General features: G+C 34.6%; 1 protein-coding gene across 1 annotated transcript in view; it reads right to left on the reverse strand.

Moving 5' to 3' along the window:
* The window catches only part of LOC122810129 (ankyrin and armadillo repeat-containing protein-like), a 398,722-nt gene that overhangs the window by 83,959 nt on the left and 294,763 nt on the right, over window positions 1-20,000 (reverse strand). Inside the window, exon 6 of the mRNA XM_044081603.1 lies at window positions 18,410-18,566. Within this exon, the coding sequence (XP_043937538.1) occupies window positions 18,410-18,566 (157 nt within the window). The remainder of the gene's footprint in view (window positions 1-18,409; window positions 18,567-20,000) is intronic.

Below are 20,000 nucleotides of genomic sequence, written 5' to 3' on the forward strand. Positions count from 1 at the left end.
TCTCTTTTGTCTCTCTCACCCCTTTTTCCTCTGTTTTTGTTGTTATATTTATGCATATTTATTATTTTATTTCTTTCCCATTTATGTTTATTTTTCTACAACTACAAAATCTCTTAGAGTGACCCAGGTGCATTCCTCTCAGGTAAGGGAGTACACACTCTCTGCCCATCTAAGAATATCCTTGCAGGTTTGGGGCAGTGCACCTCGCCACGAGGCAGCCTGGAAATGCACATAGCCATCTGTCTCTAATATCTAAATATATCTGAAATACTAAGAAGTAATACAAGGGTTACAGTTTCTTCATGCGTAACCTTTGACTTTAGATATTTTACACTTTTGACATAAGTGGACATTTTTTTCAAAATACCTTCACTTTTTTTTATTTATCGCAAATGTGCTTAGCTTATTTACATACAAGCATAGTGGGGCTTTTTGCTCATGACTGCTACCAGACTATGGATATGAGCCTTTGTCTTTTGTTCCTGTTGTTTTGCAGATTGCTTTGTTAGACTTGTTGTGTCTTGCGGTTTTGAAACAAATGTATTTGTTTAAGGTCAGTTAGCAAACATTTATGTGGCATTTATTTACTACAGTTGCTTTAACTATATTTAAATTGTGGAAGAAGCTGAGAAGTAGCATTTTTATTTAAAGTAAGCACAATAGGGCAAAGGTTTAATCTATGTTGCTTGATGGTTAAAACTGTTTTGTGGTCATTTTGGATTTATTAGTTTATACTCTGCATACTGTAATGTTTGTAGTTTGTTTTACTTTTTGAGTTTGTTGTTTTACTTTTAATTTGTTTTTCTTGGGGTTTTAAAATAAAGTTCTTGGTTAAGGCTGTTAGCAAGCACTTGTGTTGATTCTTTGTTTGCAAAAGGCAAGTACAACAGGACAAGGTTTAATTTGTCAAACCTGCCATCTACAGCCATAGTGAACTTCTCAAGGACTCACATTTAATTCATTTCATTTGACAATTATTTCTTTATATAGCCAACAATTTCTTCAAATAGCATAGTGACAAAAAACGTATTTAAAGTAAAGATAAACAGCATACATTGCCACTCCTTCAACAAGTGTTGCAAATACTTCTTCAAAGATCACATTAATCTGAAGGTAAGACCTCCTCATAAAAACACATATTGTTCAGTATCTAACAGAAGTATAACCCCCCCGTATCATTCCGGAAAACTTCCATTATGGATTTCTATGGGATTTATCAATAATACTGGTTAAGCTGATTGACCCAAATTTTATTTTGGGGGGGTCAAATGTGACCCAGCCACCATTGTGAACTTGTACCACTAAATCCTTTTTGATGCAGATGTTTAGCTAGTGTGGGACAGAGGGGCTAGCTACCCTGGGTGCAAAGTGTTAGGGTAGTACAACTGGCTGATCTCAGTTGGTCTTAAGGGCAGTACCAGCATTCGGAAATGAATGCCAGTATTGCATTTCTTGTCAGAACTGAAGTGTGGCATAAATTCCTGCAGCTGCTTGTTACAAATGCAGTTTGCTATGGTTTAAAAAGTGCAGTACAGCTTTTTTGCTCCTGATGTCAGAGTTGAGGAGAGCAGATCTGCACCTCACTTACTTAAGTGAGGATCTCCAGATCAGGAATGAACCATTTGTTTTTTTTTGTTTTTTTTTTTACTCCACACAATCAGGATGGACTTTATTTATTTATTTTTTGCCCCTCAATTTAAAGGACAGTACCAAGTCCTGTTTTCATATGTATATCATTTAATGCATCATGGTTTGCATTGGTAAAGGATAGAAGAGATAATTTAATGAATGATTTTGTTTTTTCTTATGTTAAAGACACATTATAACTGAGTGTGTAACAGCATTTTCTTAACTTTTTCAGTATTCAATCTAAGATACAATCACTTGTTAAAGAATATTATGCAGTTTATCCAAAACTGTTTTGAATAACACAATCAATTAGTATTTGGTTAGATGTTTGTAATCATGAGCAGATTACTCAATATTTAGGAAGTTAAAGTCCTCCATAAATGCCACATTTTGCAAATGTTTACATGTAATGGTTTTGGTAGGTCCCTACAATGTTGAATGCCACTGATACTATTTCACTGCATGACCAGTTTCTTGTCCTTAAGTTATTTTCTTTTCTTCCTGTTTCTATTTGCTGTTTTACAAATTCTGAGACACCAAAAAACATGTTATTTGCACCTACAAAAATGAAAACAGTTATAGCTTTAAATTTAAGATGTGCATTTTTGGATTTGTAAATCTTGGTTTCAGTAACATAACAGATAGCCAGATCTTTCAATCAGGGAAAACCTTCTAAAATACCCATTTTACTGGCAAAGTTGTCATTTGATTAGATTCAGGAATGCCAACCCCAGTAAGCTCGAGACAGTTTAATCATATGCTGCTTTTTGTGAGGTTGCATTGATTTTGTTATGTTTGCTTAAAGTACAACTCTGATATTATTATTTTATGTGCTAAACAGAAGCTTTGTCAAGTTTTTGCAGGGGGAGAGGGTTAAGTTTAGTACATTTCTGTACTGTTGGATATCAGTACACTGATTACTTAAACTGTAGCTGCAGTCTGGGCTTTCTTATAGTAGCATGGACACATTTCACATTTAATGACTTTTAACCCTTTATCATGGTCATGTGTAAGATGTGGGAGCACATGATAGTAATAGTTTTTGTTGTATCTTTGGTACTTCAGAGTCTCTGGAGGGGGGCTGTTTTCATTTCATTTTACTGGACATGATATTTCCGTCCTTATGACACAGCTCCTTGTAATGGAATGATATTTTCGTCCTTATGATACAGCTCCTTTTAATGCTCATGATATTTCCATCCTTATGACATAATTCTTTTTAATGGACATGATATTTCGATCCTTATGATACAGCTACTTTTAATGGACATGGTATTTCCATCCCTATGACACAGTTCCTTTTAATGGACATGATTCCATCCTTATGACACAGCTCCTTTTAATGGACATGATATTTCCATCCTTATGACATAGTTCCTTTTAATGGACATGATATTTCCATCTTTATGATACAGCTCCTTTTAATGGACATGATATGTCCATCCTTATGACATAGTTCTTTTTAATGGACATGATATTTCCATCCTTATGACATAGTTCCTTTTAATGGACATGATATTTCCATCTTTATGACATAGTTCCTTTTAATGGACATGATATTTCCATCCTTATGATACAGTTCCTTTTAATGGACATGATATTTCCATCCTTATGACATAGTTCCTTTTAATGGACATGACATTTCCATCCTTATGATAGAGCTCCTTTTAATGGACATGATATTTCCATCCTTATGATACAGCTCCTTTTAAAGGACATGATATTTCCATCCTTATGATACAGCTCCTTTTAATGGACATGATATGTCCATCCTTATGACATAGTTCCTTTTAATGGACATGATATTTCCATCCTTATGATACAGCTCCTTTTAATGGACATGATATGTCCATCCTTATGATACAGTTCCTTTTAATGGACATGATATTTCCATCCTTATGATACAGCTCCTTTTAATGGACATGATATGTCCATCCTTATGATACAGTTCCTTTTAATGGACATGATATTTCCATCCTTATGATACAGCTCTTTTTAATGGACATGATATGTCCATCCTTATGACATAGTTCCTTTTAATGGACATAATATTTCCATCCTTATGATACAGTTCCTTTTAATGGACATGATATGTCCATCCTTATGACATAGTTCCTTTTAATGGACATGATATTTCCATCCTTATGATACAGTTCCTTTTAATGGACATGATATTTCCATCTTTATGATACAGCTCCTTTTAATGGACATGATATGTCCATCCTTATGACATAGTTCCTTTTAATAGACATCATATTTCCATCCTTATGATACAGTTCCTTTTAATGGATATGATATGTCCATCCTTATGATACAGCTCCTTTTAATGGACACGATATTTCCATCCTTATGACACAGCTCCTTGGACATGATATGTCCATCCTTATGACATAGTTCCTTTTAATGGACATGATATTTCCATCCTTATGACATATTTCCTTTTAATGGACATGATATTTCCATCCTTATGACATAGTTCCTTTTAATGGACATGATATTTCCATCCTTATGACATAGTTCCTTTTAATGGACATGATATTTCCATCCTTATGTCACAGCTCCTTTTAATGGACATGACATTTCCATCTTTATGATACAGCTCCTTTTAATGAACATGATATGTCCATCCTTATGACATAGTTCCTATTAATGGACATGATATTTCCATCTTTATGATACAGCTCCTTTTAATGGACATGATAAGTCCATCCTTATGACATAGCTCCTTTTAATGGATATGATATGTCCATCCTTATGATACAGCTCCTTTTAATGGACATGATATGTCCATCCTTATGACACAGCTCCTTTTAATGGACATAATATTTCCATCCTTATGATACAGTTCCTTTTAATGGACATGACATTTCCATCCTTATGATAGAGCTCCTTTTAATGGACATGATATTTCCATCCTTATGATACAGCTCCTTTTAATGGACATGACATTTCCATCCTTATGACATAGTTCCTTTTAATGGACATGACATTTCCATCCTTATGACATAGTTCCTTTTAATGGACATGACATTTCCATCCTTATGACATAGCTCCTTTTAATGGACATGATATGTCCATCCTTATGACATAGTTCCTTTTAATGGACATGATATTTCCATCTTTATGATACAGCTCCTTTTAATGGACATGATATGTCCATCCTTATGATACAGCTCCTTTTAATGGACATGATATGTCCATCCTTATGACACAGCTCTTTTTAATGCACATGCTATTTCTATCCTTATGACACAGCTCCTTTTAATGGACATGATATTTCCATCCTTATGACACAGCTCCTTTTAATGGACATGATATTTCCATCCTTATGACACAGCTCCTTTTAATGGACATGATATTTCCATCCTTATGATACAGCTCCTTTTAATGGACATGATATGTCCATCCTTATGATACAGTTCCTTTTAATGGACATGATATGTCCATCCTTATGACATAGTTCCTTTTAATGGACATGATATTTCCATCTTTATGATAGAACCCCTTTTAATGGACATGATATTTCCATCCTTATGATACAGTTCCTTTTAATGGACATAACATTTCCATCCTTATGACATAGTTCCATTTAATGGACATGATATTTCCATCCTTATGATACAGCTCCTTTTAATGGACATGACATTTCCATCCTTATGACATAGTTCCTTTTAATGGACATGACATTTCCATCCTTATGACATAGCTCCTTTTAATAGACATGATATTTCCATCATTATGATACAGCTCCTTTTAATGGACATGACATTTCCATCCTTATGACATAGTTCCTTTTAATGGACATGACATTTCCATCCTTATGACATAGCTCCTTTTAATAGACATGATATTTCCATCCTTATGTCACAGCTCCTTTTAATGGACATGATATGTCCATCCTTATGATACAGCTCCTTTTAATGGATATGATATGTCCATCCTTATGATACAGCTCCTTTTAATGGATATGATATATCCATCCTTATGATACAGCTCCTTTTAATGGACATGATATTTCCATCCTTATGACACAGCTCCTTTTAATGGACATGATATGTCCATCCTTATGACATAGTTCCTTTTAATGGACATGATATTTCCATCCTTATGACATAGTTCCTTTTAATGGACATGATATTTCCATCCTTATGACATAGTTCCTTTTAATGGACATGATATTTCCATCCTTATGACATAGTTCCTTTTAATGGACATGATATTTCCATCTTTATGACATAGTTCCTTTTAATGGATATGATATGTCCATCCTTATGATACAGCTCCTTTTAATGGACATGATATTTCCATCCTTATGATACAGTTCCTTTTAATGGACATGATATTTCCATCCTTATGATACAGCTCCTTTTAATGGACATGATATTTCCATCCTTATGACATAGTTCCTTTTAATGGACATGATATTTCCATCCTTATGACATAGTTCCTTTTAATGGACATGATATTTCCATCCTTATGACATAGTTCATTTTAATGGACATGATATTTCCATCCTTATGACATAGTTCCTTTTAATGGACATGATATTTCCATCTTTATGACATAGTTCCTTTTAATGGATATGATATGTCCATCCTTATGATACAGCTCCTTTTAATGGACATGATATGTCCATCCTTATGACACAGCTCCTTTTAATTGGCATGATATTTCCATCCTTATGATACAGCTCCTTTTAATGGACATGATATGTCCATCCTTATGACATAGTTCCTTTTAATGGACATGATATTTCAATCCTTATGACATAGTTCCTTTTAATGGATATGATATGTCCATCCTTATGATACAGCTCCTTTTAATGGACATGATATTTCCATCCTTATGATACAGCTCCTTTTAATGGACATGATATGTCCATCCTTCTGACATAGTTCCTTTTAATGGACATGATATTTCCATCCTTATGACATAGTTCCTTTTAATGGATATGATATGTCCATCCTTATGATACAGCTCCTTTTAATGGACATGATATGTCCATCCTTATGACATAGTTCCTTTTAATGGACATGATATTTCCATCCTTATGACATAGTTCCTTTTAATGGATATGATATGTCCATCCTTATGATACAGCTCCTTTTAATGGACATGATATTTCCATCCTTATGTCACAGCTCCTTTTAATGGACATGATATTTCCATCCTTATGATACAGCTCCTTTTAATGGACATGATATGTGCATCCTTATGACATAGATCCTTTTAATGGACATGATATTTCCATCCTTATGACATAGTTCCTTTTAATGGATATGATATGTCCATCCTTATGATACAGCTCCTTTTAATGGACATGATATTTCCATCCTTATGTCACAGCTCCTTTTAATGGACATGATATTTCCATCCTTATGATACAGCTCCTTTTAATGGACATGATATGTCCATCCTTATGACATAGTTCCTTTTAATGGACATGATATTTCCATCTTTATGATACAGCTCCTTTTAATGGACATGATATGTCCATCCTTATGACATAGTTCCTTTTAATGGACATGATATTTCCATCTTTATGATACAGCTCCTTTTAATGGACATGATATGTCCATCCTTATGACACAGCTCCTTTTAATGGACATGATATTTCCATCCTTATGATACAGCTCCTTTTAATGGACATGATATTTCCATCCTTATGATACAGCTCCTTTTAATGGACATGATATGTCCATCCTTATGACATAGTTCCTTTTAACGGACATGATATTTCCATCCTTATGATACAGTTCCTTTTAATGGATATGATATGTCCATCCTTATGATACAGCTCCTTTTAATGGACATGATATGTCCATCCTTATGACACAGCTCCTTTTAATGGACATGATATGTACATCCTTATGATACAGCTCCTTTTAATGGACATGATATGTCCATCCTTATGACATAGTTCCTTTTAATGGACATGATATTTCCATCCTTATGATACAGTTCCTTTTAATGGATATGATATGTCCATCCTTATGACATAGTTCCTTTTAATGGACATGATATTTCCATCTTTATGATACAGCTCCTTTTAATGGACATGATATGTCCATCCTTATGACATAGTTCCTTTTAATGGACATGATATGTCCATCCTTATGACATAGTTCCTTTTAATGGACATGATATTTCCATCTTTATGATACAGATCCTTTTAATGGACGTGATATGTCCATCCTTATGACATAGTTCCTTTTAATGGACATGATATTTCCATCCTTATGATACAGTTCCTTTTAATGGATATGATATGTCCATCCTTATGATACAGCTCCTTTTAATGGACATGATATTTCCATCCTTATGATACAGTTCCTTTTAATGGACATGATATTTCCATCCTTATGACACAGTTCCTTTTAATGGACATGATATTTCCATCCTTATGATACAGCTCCTTTTAATGGACATGATATGTCCATCCTTATGACACAGCTCCTTTTAATGGACATGATATTTCCATCCTTATGATACAGTTCCTTTTAATGGATATGATATGTCCATCCTTATGACATAGTTCCTTTTAATGGACATGATATTTCCATCTTTATGATACAGCTCCTTTTAATGGACATGATATTTCCATCCTTATGATACAGTTCCTTTTAATGGATATGATATGTCCATCCTTATGACATAGTTCCTTTTAATGGACATGATATTTCCATCTTTATGATACAGCTCCTTTTAATGGATATGATATGTCCATCCTTATGATACAGCTCCTTTTAATGGATATGATATGTCCATCCTTATGATACAGCTCCTTTTAATGGACATGATATGTCCATCCTTATGACACAGCTCCTTTTAATGGACATGATATTTCCATCCTTATGATACAGTTCCTTTTAATGGATATGATATGTCCATCCTTATGATACAGCTCCTTTTAATGGACATGATATGTCCATCCTTATGACACAGCTCCTTTTAATGGACATGATATGTCCATCCTTATGACATAGTTCCTTTTAATGGACATGATATTTCCATCCTTATGACATAGCTCCTTTTAATGGACATGATATTTCCATCCTTATGATACAGCTCCTTTTAATGGACATGATATGTCCATCCTTATGACATAGTTCCTTTTAATGGACATGATATTTCCATCTTTATGATACAGCTCCTTTCAATGGACATGATATGTCCATCCTTATGACATAGTTCCTTTTAATGGACATGATATTTCCATCTTTATGATACAGCTCCTTTTAATGGACATGATATTTCCGTCCTTATGATACAGCTCCTTTTAATGCACATGATATTTCCATCCTTATGAGACAGCTCCTTTTAGTGGACATGATATTTCCATCCTTATGACATAGTTCCTTTTAATGGACATGATATTTCCATCCTTATGATACAGCTCCTTTTAATGGACATGATATTTCCATCCTTGTGATACAGCTCCTTTTAATGGACATGATATGTCCATCCTTATGACATAGTTCCTTTTAATGGACATGATATTTCCATCTTTATGATACAGCTCCTTTTAATGGACATGATATGTCCATCCTTATGACATAGTTCCTTTTAATGGACATGATATTTCCATCCTTATGATACAGCTCCTTTTAATGGACATGATATTTCCATCCTTATGATACAGCTCCTTTTAATGGACATGATATGTCCATCCTTATGACATAGTTCCTTTTAATGGACATGATATTTCCATCTTTATGATACAGCTCCTTTTAATGGACATGATATGTCCATCCTTATGACATAGTTCCTTTTAATGGACATGATATTTCCATCCTTATGATACAGTTCCTTTTAATGGATATGATATGTCCATCTTTATGATACAGCTCCTTTTAATGGACATGATATGTCCATCCTTATGACATAGTTCCTTTTAATGGACATATTTCCATCCTTATGATACAGCTCCTTTTAATGGACATGATATTTCCATCCTTATGATACAGTTCCTTTTAATGGACATGATATTTTCGTCCTTATGACATAGTTCCTTTTAATGGACATGATATTTCCATCTTTATGATACAGCTCCTTTTAATGGACATGATATTTCCATCCTTATGATACAGTTCCTTTTAATGGATATGATATGTACATCCTTATGACATAGTTCCTTTTAATGGACATATTTCCATCTTTATGATACAGCTCCTTTTAATGGACATGATATTTCCATCCTTATGATACAGCTCCTTTTAATGGACATGATATGTCCATCCTTATGATACAGTTCCTTTTAATGGATATGATATGTCCATCCTTATGATACAGTTCCTTTTAATGGATATGATATGTCCATCCTTATGATACAGCTCCTTTTAATGGACATGATATGTCCATCCTTATGACACAGCTCCTTTTAATGGACATGATATTTCAACCTTATGATACAGCTCCTTTTAATGGACATGATATGTCCATCCTTATGACATAGTTCCTTTTAATGGACATGATATTTCCATCTTTATGATACAGCTCCTTTTAATGGACATGATATGTCCATCCTTATGACATAGTTCCTTTTAATGGACATGATATTTCCATCTTTATGATACAGCTCCTTTTAATGGACATGATATGTCCATCCTTATGATACAGTTCCTTTTAATGGATATGATATGTCCATCCTTATGACATAGTTCCTTTTAATGGACATGATATTTCCATCTTTATGATACAGCTCCTTTTAATGGATATGATATGTCCATCCTTATGATACAGCTCCTTTTAATGGATATGATATGTCCATCCTTATGATACAGCTCCTTTTAATGGACATGATATGTCCATCCTTATGACACAGCTCCTTTTAATGGACATGATATTTCCATCCTTATGATACAGTTCCTTTTAATGGATATGATATGTCCATCCTTATGATACAGCTCCTTTTAATGGACATGATATGTCCATCCTTATGACACAGCTCCTTTTAATGGACATGATATGTCCATCCTTATGACATAGTTCCTTTTAATGGACATGATATTTCCATCCTTATGACATAGCTCCTTTTAATGGAAATGATATTTCCATCCTTATGATACAGCTCCTTTTAATGGACATGATATGTCCATCCTTATGACATAGTTCCTTTTAATGGACATGATATTTCCATCTTTATGATACAGCTCCTTTCAATGGACATGATATGTCCATCCTTATGACATAGTTCCTTTTAATGGACAGGATATTTCCATCTTTATGATACAGCTCCTTTTAATGGACATGATATTTCCGTCCTTATGATACAGCTCCTTTTAATGCACATGATATTTCCATCCTTATGAGACAGCTCCTTTTAGTGGACATGATATTTCCATCCTTATGACATAGTTCCTTTTAATGGACATGATATTTTCATCCTTATGATACAGCTCCTTTTAATGGACATGATATTTCCATCCTTGTGATACAGCTCCTTTTAATGGACATGATATGTCCATCCTTATGACATAGTTCCTTTTAATGGACATGATATTTCCATCTTTATGATACAGCTCCTTTTAATGGACATGATATGTCCATCCTTATGACATAGTTCCTTTTAATGGACATGATATTTCCATCCTTATGATACAGCTCCTTTTAATGGACATGATATTTCCATCCTTATGATACAGCTCCTTTTAATGGACATGATATGTCCATCCTTATGACATAGTTCCTTTTAATGGACATGATATTTCCATCTTTATGATACAGCTCCTTTTAATGGACATGATATGTCCATCCTTATGACATAGTTCCTTTTAATGGACATGATATTTCCATCCTTATGATACAGTTCCTTTTAATGGATATGATATGTCCATCTTTATGATACAGCTCCTTTTAATGGACATGATATGTCCATCCTTATGACATAGTTCCTTTTAATGGACATATTTCCATCCTTATGATACAGCTCCTTTTAATGGACATGATATTTCCATCCTTATGATACAGTTCCTTTTAATGGACATGATATTTTCGTCCTTATGACATAGTTCCTTTTAATGGACATGATATTTCCATCTTTATGATACAGCTCCTTTTAATGGACATGATATTTCCATCCTTATGATACAGTTCCTTTTAATGGATATGATATGTACATCCTTATGACATAGTTCCTTTTAATGGACATATTTCCATCTTTATGATACAGCTCCTTTTAATGGACATGATATTTCCATCCTTATGATACAGCTCCTTTTAATGGACATGATATGTCCATCCTTATGATACAGTTCCTTTTAATGGATATGATATGTCCATCCTTGTGATACAGTTCCTTTTAATGGATATGATATGTCCATCCTTATGATACAGCTCCTTTTAATGGACATGATATGTCCATCCTTATGACACAGCTCCTTTTAATGGACATGATATTTCAACCTTATGATACAGCTCCTTTTAATGGACATGATATGTCCATCCTTATGACATAGTTCCTTTTAATGGACATGATATTTCCATCTTTATGATACAGCTCCTTTTAATGGACATGATATGTCCATCCTTATGACATAGTTCCTTTTAATGGACATGATATTTCCATCTTTATGATACAGCTCCTTTTAATGGACATGATATGTCCATCCTTATGACATAGTTCCTTTTAATGGATATGATATTTCCATCTTTATGACACAGTTCCTTTTAATGGATATGATATTTCCATCTTTATGATACAGCTCCTTTTAATGGACATGATATTTCCATCCTTATGATACAGTTCCTTTTAATGGATATGATATGTCCATCCTTATGATACAGCTCCTTTTAATGGACATGATATGTCCATCCTTATGACACAGCTCCTTTTAATGGACATGATTTTTCCATCCTTATGATACAGTTCCTTTTAATGGATATGATATGTCCATCCTTATGACATAGTTCCTTTTAATGGACATGATATTTCCATCCTTATGACACAGCTCCTTTTAATGGACATGATATTTCCATCCTTATGATACAGTTCCTTTTATTGGACATGATATGTCCATCCTTATGACATAGTTCCTTTTAATGGACATGATATTTCCATCTTTATGATACAGCTCCTTTTAATGGATATGATATGTCCATCCATATGATACAGCTCCTTTTAATGGACATGATATGTCCATCCTTATGACACAGCTCCTTTTAATGGACATGATATTTCCATCCTTATGATACAGTTCCTTTTAATGGATATGATATGTCCATCCTTATGACACAGCTCCTTTTAATGGACATGATATTTCCATCCTTATGATACAGTTCCTTTTAATGGATATGATATGTCCATCCTTATGATACAGCTCCTTTTAATGGACATGATATGTCCATCCTTATGACACAGCTCCTTTTAATGGACATGATATGTCCATCCTTATGATACAGCTCCTTTTAATGGACATGATATTTCCATCCTTATGATACAGTTCCTTTTAATGGATATGATATGTCCATCCTTATGATACAGCTCCTTTTAATGGACATGATATGTCCATCCTTATGACACAGCTCCTTTTAATGGACATAATATTTCCATCCTTATGATACAGTTCCTTTTAATGGACATGATATTTCCATCCTTATGACATAGCTCCTTTTAATGGACATGATATTTCCATCCTTATGATACAGCTCCATTTAATGGACACAATATTTCCATCCTTATGATACAGCTCCTTTTAATGGACATGACATTTCCATCCTTATGATAGAGCTCCTTTTAATGGACATGATATTTCCATCCTTATGATACAGTTCCTTTTAATGGACATGATATTTACATCCTTATGATACAGATCCTTTTAGTGGACATGATATTTCCATCCTTATGATACAGTTCCTTTTAATGGATATGACATTTCCATCCTTATGATAGAGCTCCTTTTAATGGACATGATATTTCCATCCTTATGATACAGCTCCTTTTAATGGACATGATATTTCCATCCTTATGATACAGTTCCTTTTAATGGACATGATATTTCCATCCTCATGATACAGTTCCTTTTAATGGATATGATATGTCCATCCTTATGACATAGTTCCTTTTAATGGACATGATATTTCCATCCTTATGACACAGCTCCTTTTAATGGACATGATATTTCCATCCTTATGATACAGTTCCTTTTAATGGACATGATATGTCCATCCTTATGACATAGTTCCTTTTAATGGACATGATATTTCCATCTTTATGATACAGCTCCTTTTAATGGATATGATATGTCCATCCTTATGATACAGCTCCTTTTAATGGACATGATATGTCCATCCTTATGACACAGCTCCTTTTAATGGACATGATATTTCCATCCTTATGATACAGTTCCTTTTAATGGATATGATATTTCCATCCTTATGACACAGCTCCTTTTAATGGACATGATATTTCCATCCTTATGATACAGTTCCTTTTAATGGACATGATATGTCCATCCTTATGATACAGCTCCTTTTAGTGGACATGATATTTCCATCCTTATGATACAGTTCCTTTTAATGGACATGACATTTCCATCCTTATGATAGAGCCCTTTTTAATGGACATGATATTTCCATCCTTATGATACAGCTCCTTTTAATGGACATGATATTTCCATCCTTATGATACAGCTCCTTTTAATGGACATGATATTTCCATCTTTATGATACAGTTCCTTTTAATGGACATGATATTTCCATCCTTATGATACAGCTCCTTTTAATGGACATGATATTTCCATCCTTATGGTACAGCTCCTTTTAGTGGACATGATATTTCCATCCTTATGATACAGTTCCTTTTAATGGACATGACATTTCCATCCTTATGATAGAGCTCCTTTTAATGGACATGATATTTCCATCCTTATGACATAGTTCCTTTTAATGGACATGATATGTCCATCCTTATGATACAGCTCCTTTTAATGGACATGATATTTCCATCCTTATGATACAGCTCCTTTTAATGGACATGGTATTTCCATCCTTATGATACAGCTCCTTTTAATGGACATGATATTTCCATCCTTATGTCACAGCTCCTTTTAATGGACATGGTATTTCCATCCTTATGATACAGCTCCTTTTAATGGACATAATATTTCCATCCTTATGATACAGCTCATTTTAATGGACATGACATTTCCATCCTTATGATACAGCTCCTTTTAATGGACATGACATTTCCATCCTTATGACATAGTTCCATTTAATGGACATGATATTTCCATCCTTATGATACAGCTCCTTTTAATGGACATGGTATTTCCATCCTTATGATACAGCTCCTTTTAATGGACATGATATTTCCATCCTTATGATACAGCTCCTTTTAATGGACATGGTATTTCCATCCTTATGATACAGCTCCTTTTAATGGACATGATATTTCCATCCTTATGTCACAGCTCCTTTTAATGGACATGGTATTTCCATCCTTATGATACAGCTCCTTTTAATGGACATGGTATTTCCATCCTTATGATACAGCTCCTTTTAATGGACATGATATTTCCATCCTTATGATACAGCTCATTTTAATGGACATGGTATTTCCATCCTTATGACATAGTTCCTTTTAATGGACATGATATTTCCATCTTTATGATACAGCTCCTTTTAATGGACATGATATGTCCATCCTTATGACATAGTTCCTTTTAATGGACATGATATTTTTCCATCTTTATGATACAGCTCCTTTTAATGGACATGATATGTCCATCCTTATGACACAGCTCTTTTTAATGCACATGCTATTTCTATCCTTATGACATAGTTCCTTTTAATGGACATGGTATTTCCATCCTTATGATACAGCTCCTTTTAATGGACATGCTATTTCCATCCTTATGACATAGCTCTTTTTAATGGACATGATATTTCCATCCTTATGACATAGTTCCTTTTAATGGTCATGATATTTCCATCCTTATGATACAGCTCCTTTTAATGCACATGATATTTCCATCCTTATGAGACAGCTCCTTTTAGTGGACATGATATTTCCATCCTTATGACATAGTTCCTTTCAATGGACATGATATTTCCATCTTTATGATACAGCTCCTTTTAATGGACATGATATGTCCATCCTTATGACATAGTTCCTTTTAATGGACATGATATTTTTCCATCTTTATGATACAGCTCCTTTTAATGGACATGATATGTCCATCCTTATGACACAGCTCTTTTTAATGCACATGCTATTTCTATCCTTATGACATAGTTCCTTTTAATGGACATGGTATTTCCATCCTTATGATACAGCTCCTTTTAATGGACATGCTATTTCCATCCTTATGACATAGCTCTTTTTAATGGACATGATATTTCCATCCTTATGACATAGTTCCTTTTAATGGTCATGATATTTCCATCCTTATGATACAGCTCCTTTTAATGCACATGATATTTCCATCCTTATGAGACAGCTCCTTTTAGTGGACATGATATTTCCATCCTTATGACATAGTTCCTTTTAATGGACATGATATTTCCATCCTTATGATACAGCTCCTTTTAATGGACATGATATTTCCATCCTTATGATACAGTTCCTTTTAATGGACATGATATTTCCATCCTTATGAGACAGCTCCTTTTAATGGACATGATATTTCCATCCTTATGATACAGTTCCTTTTAATGGACATGATATTTCCATCCTTATGATACAGCTCCTTTTAATGGACATGATATTTCCATCCTTATGAGACAGCTCCTTTTAATGGACATATTTCCATTCTTATGCTACAGTTCCTTTTATAGTTGGGAATTTGGGCATTTAACAAAGCCAACATTACATTTATTTAACTAGTTAGTTAATTTTTCATCTTGTGTGTATCTTCTACTTAAAAGAAGTCTAAAAAGTACACAATAACGATGGAAGATTTCATTATCACTGCCCGTATTCCCAAGTAGACTCCCATCAGATGCAAAGGACTCTGACTTACTGCCCAGGTGCTGAATCTTCTGTCCATGACTTTGTGTTCTTGGCAAATGACCAAACACCAACATTTTCTCTTGAATGCTGGTGCTTTATGAGGTGATTACAGGATTTCAGTAATTAGGCGTGCTTTTCAGGGTACTATCATATCACCAACCAGAATCCTGAGACAAACATATTAAAATGTTTTGAATCACAAGGCTGAAGAACTCTGAACACTGAAATTCCCTACCACTGCAAATCCAAGACCAAGTCCTTACATGGGTACTGCATGGGTGGCAAGTCTGGGAATTGTTACGGCAGCTTTTATGAAATGGAAAATTTTTACCATTCCTCCATGCACATGTTAACAAGAAAGCAACTGTCCCTGAGAAAAAGCATAAAAGAAACAAGAGGAAAGATCATGGCAGGTCACAGAAATATAGAAAAGCATTTTCAAATATCCTTTTTCAAAGTATCATGGGGCAAATGTAAATTGCCCCTGAAAATGCAAATGTTTCAATACCATATTATAAATGAAATCCAGAAATTATGAATCTCACTCCAATCTTCTGTTTGTAGATGGCAGAACTCACTGACTAACCATCTTGCCTTTTCTATCAAGTAGGTATGTGGAGCTGGCAGTCAATGAGTACACTGGTGGGTGTGAGTTCCTTGGTGGAGACCAGGTAAACACCACCTGGTGTCTAAGGGCAAGAGGTTAGGGCTGCTTACTGGCAATGCAAATTGAGAAAATGAAGGACAATGAGTGCTGTAGGCCTATTGCATGCCCCTTCTGTCATGAGATGAACATCAGCAAGGAACATACAGCCGACCACTCCTGATGGCTGCCTAAATAATGGACTCCTCCCATTGGTGATGGGAACAAATGAACAGATTGGCCTGAAGGGGATTGATAATTGACTTATTGCAGGCAAAGGGAAAGAAAAAATCGATAACTATTCCATTGCAGGGCGAGCATTCCTAAAGGCAGTTCAGAGGATCATTAGTTCACCTGTCAGCATGGGATTAAACTGGAGTCCATGACAAAACCTTATGCACACTCCAAAAAAGGCTACCCCATTTATAAAATGAACCCAAAAAAACAAGCCCTTTGAGAGAACAAGACTAACTGCTGTATCACTGTGCCACCACCATAACAAAATACAGTAAACTCTCAGTTAACCGGAACTCAAGCAACCAGAAAAAAAAATATCGAAGAGATACAGTACAATTTGCATGTGTTGCACTTTCTATTTTCCACCCGTAGAAACATACCTTACGTTTTTAGAGTTTTAGAGTTTTGAAAAGGAAGATAGGAATAAATTCCCTCTCTCCCCAACATGAGAACAAGTCAAACCAAACAAATAGTATAGAGTACAGTATTAGTCAGGCCTATTTTTAATAGTAACTCTCAAGCAACCAGAAGCTACAGTTATCCAGCATCTACCAGTTCTCATGGGTGCCAGGTAACTGAGAGTTTAGTGTAAAAAAAAAAAAAAAGCCAATGAAAGTTTTAAGCAATTGCCCAGACATTGTATACAGAGATATAATGCCAGCAAGCCAACAAACTGTTGCCAGAGATATAATGCCAGCAAGCCAACAAACTGTTGCATTCTTAAACTTGAATTCTTATTATTTTACTTGTAATTCTAAAATCTTCTTGTTTATTTCTGTATAATGCATAAACATTTTATTTGCATGTGAACCAGTATATGTTTTTCAATCTTTTTATTTTTACCCATTACTGCAGAAGGTCCAGCAAAGATCATATGTTTGCTAAATAAAAAGGACACATACTTCCAATTGCCGCTGTCTTTTTCTTCTTTATGTATACTTAATTCTTACCTGCTCTAGTATGCGCCAGGCGGGCTAAGCAATCTGCTGCCAGTGCCAAGGTGTCCTTTGATGTTGAATATTCTAATATATCCACAATTGTCTTAATTCCAATTGCAGCAGAATCAGCAGGCTCATTATCTGGGATAATCTGCGAGAGAACCACACACTGTAATTAAGAAAAAACATAAACACAGTTGGACTACACAGGATATGACTCACCGATTCTGTTTTTTTTCTAAATTGTTACTTCGTTACATTTTCTGTGTGCAGCCATCTCATTTGACATAATACGCAAATACTGCTTGATACATTGTGTTCCGTATGGCTCTTTTTGATTAAATAGTTTACTTACTGTTGTTAACTCAGCAGGGGATAATTCATGTTAAATCTGTAAGCACTGTTTTGTGTCTTTTCTAAAATTTTCACTTGCACACATATACATATGCAAATGAGCATGCACCCACATGCACCCATGCATGTGTGCGCACACACACACACACACACACACACACACACACACACACACACACACACACACACACACACACACACATGCACACAGACGCACATATGTATGGTTTACTTGATTCTATTTGAGTAACTAGACTAGTTGTTTAAACAAGCAGTGCCCCTCTATTCCTAATGTATCAGCATTTCTGTCACTACTGTTTTGTCTTTCTCTAAAACTGGCATATCAATATATAATTCATATTATTGGTGGCACACAGAAATAGTGACTGAAATATTAGACTTAAGTAGTATTTTCCATTTAGTTAAACTGTTTTCTGTTTGACACCTAAAAGATGGCAGTGGATATTATTTTGTTTTCTAAAACATCATGCTAGGAGATAAAGTATGAACTATATTACAGCCACAACTGAACCCTATGTTTAGTGGTCTTGGACTGTAGGAGTTGGTCCAGAAGTACACAAGATACAAACATCTTTCTGGACACCACACCATTTTACACAGGTTGATTAGTTCTATATCAGAATATATCAGGGGTACACTGTAAATGATATATTTCTGAAACACAAGCGTAACTAAAGGAATGTGGTAGAAATGGAAGAATCTGGAATGCCACACAAAGCCCAGCTGAATCTTAGTAAGCACTGCTAAAGCCTGTTACCTTTCTTAATAAGATGCTTCTGTATGCTCAGGCCCAAACTTCTGCCATAAAATAATGTACATAATATGTCAAACTGAGAAAGTTACAACTCCTCATATCTTGACTCCTGATTTTCATCAATATTACCCAAAAGGCCAATTTTCCATGCTACTTGATACTTTCTTATCCGATAGCCCCACTGTCGTAATCACAAATTTTACTTATGAGTTATCGGGTGGGGGGGAGGTCAGTTACCAATGAAAAACAGTGAGAAAGTTCTAGGATCAGAATTTACAGTGGTCCAGTACGAGAAAGGCACACATGCATTAGATGTGACATGCTGATAATACATAAGTGAAAGTGATAAAAAAAAAAATCAACATCTCCTTATCAACAGTCCCTTAAGAAAACTACTGTTGGTCTTTACAAGCAGCAGTAACCCATTTAACCTTTGCCATTTGTACTCATGTTTTATGACATGCTAGACAACAG

Source organism: Protopterus annectens, chromosome 8.part1 (genome assembly GCF_019279795.1).
Source record: "Protopterus annectens isolate FY-2018-M chromosome 8.part1, PAN1.0, whole genome shotgun sequence".
In the NCBI taxonomy this organism is placed as follows: Eukaryota; Metazoa; Chordata; order Ceratodontiformes; family Protopteridae; genus Protopterus; species Protopterus annectens.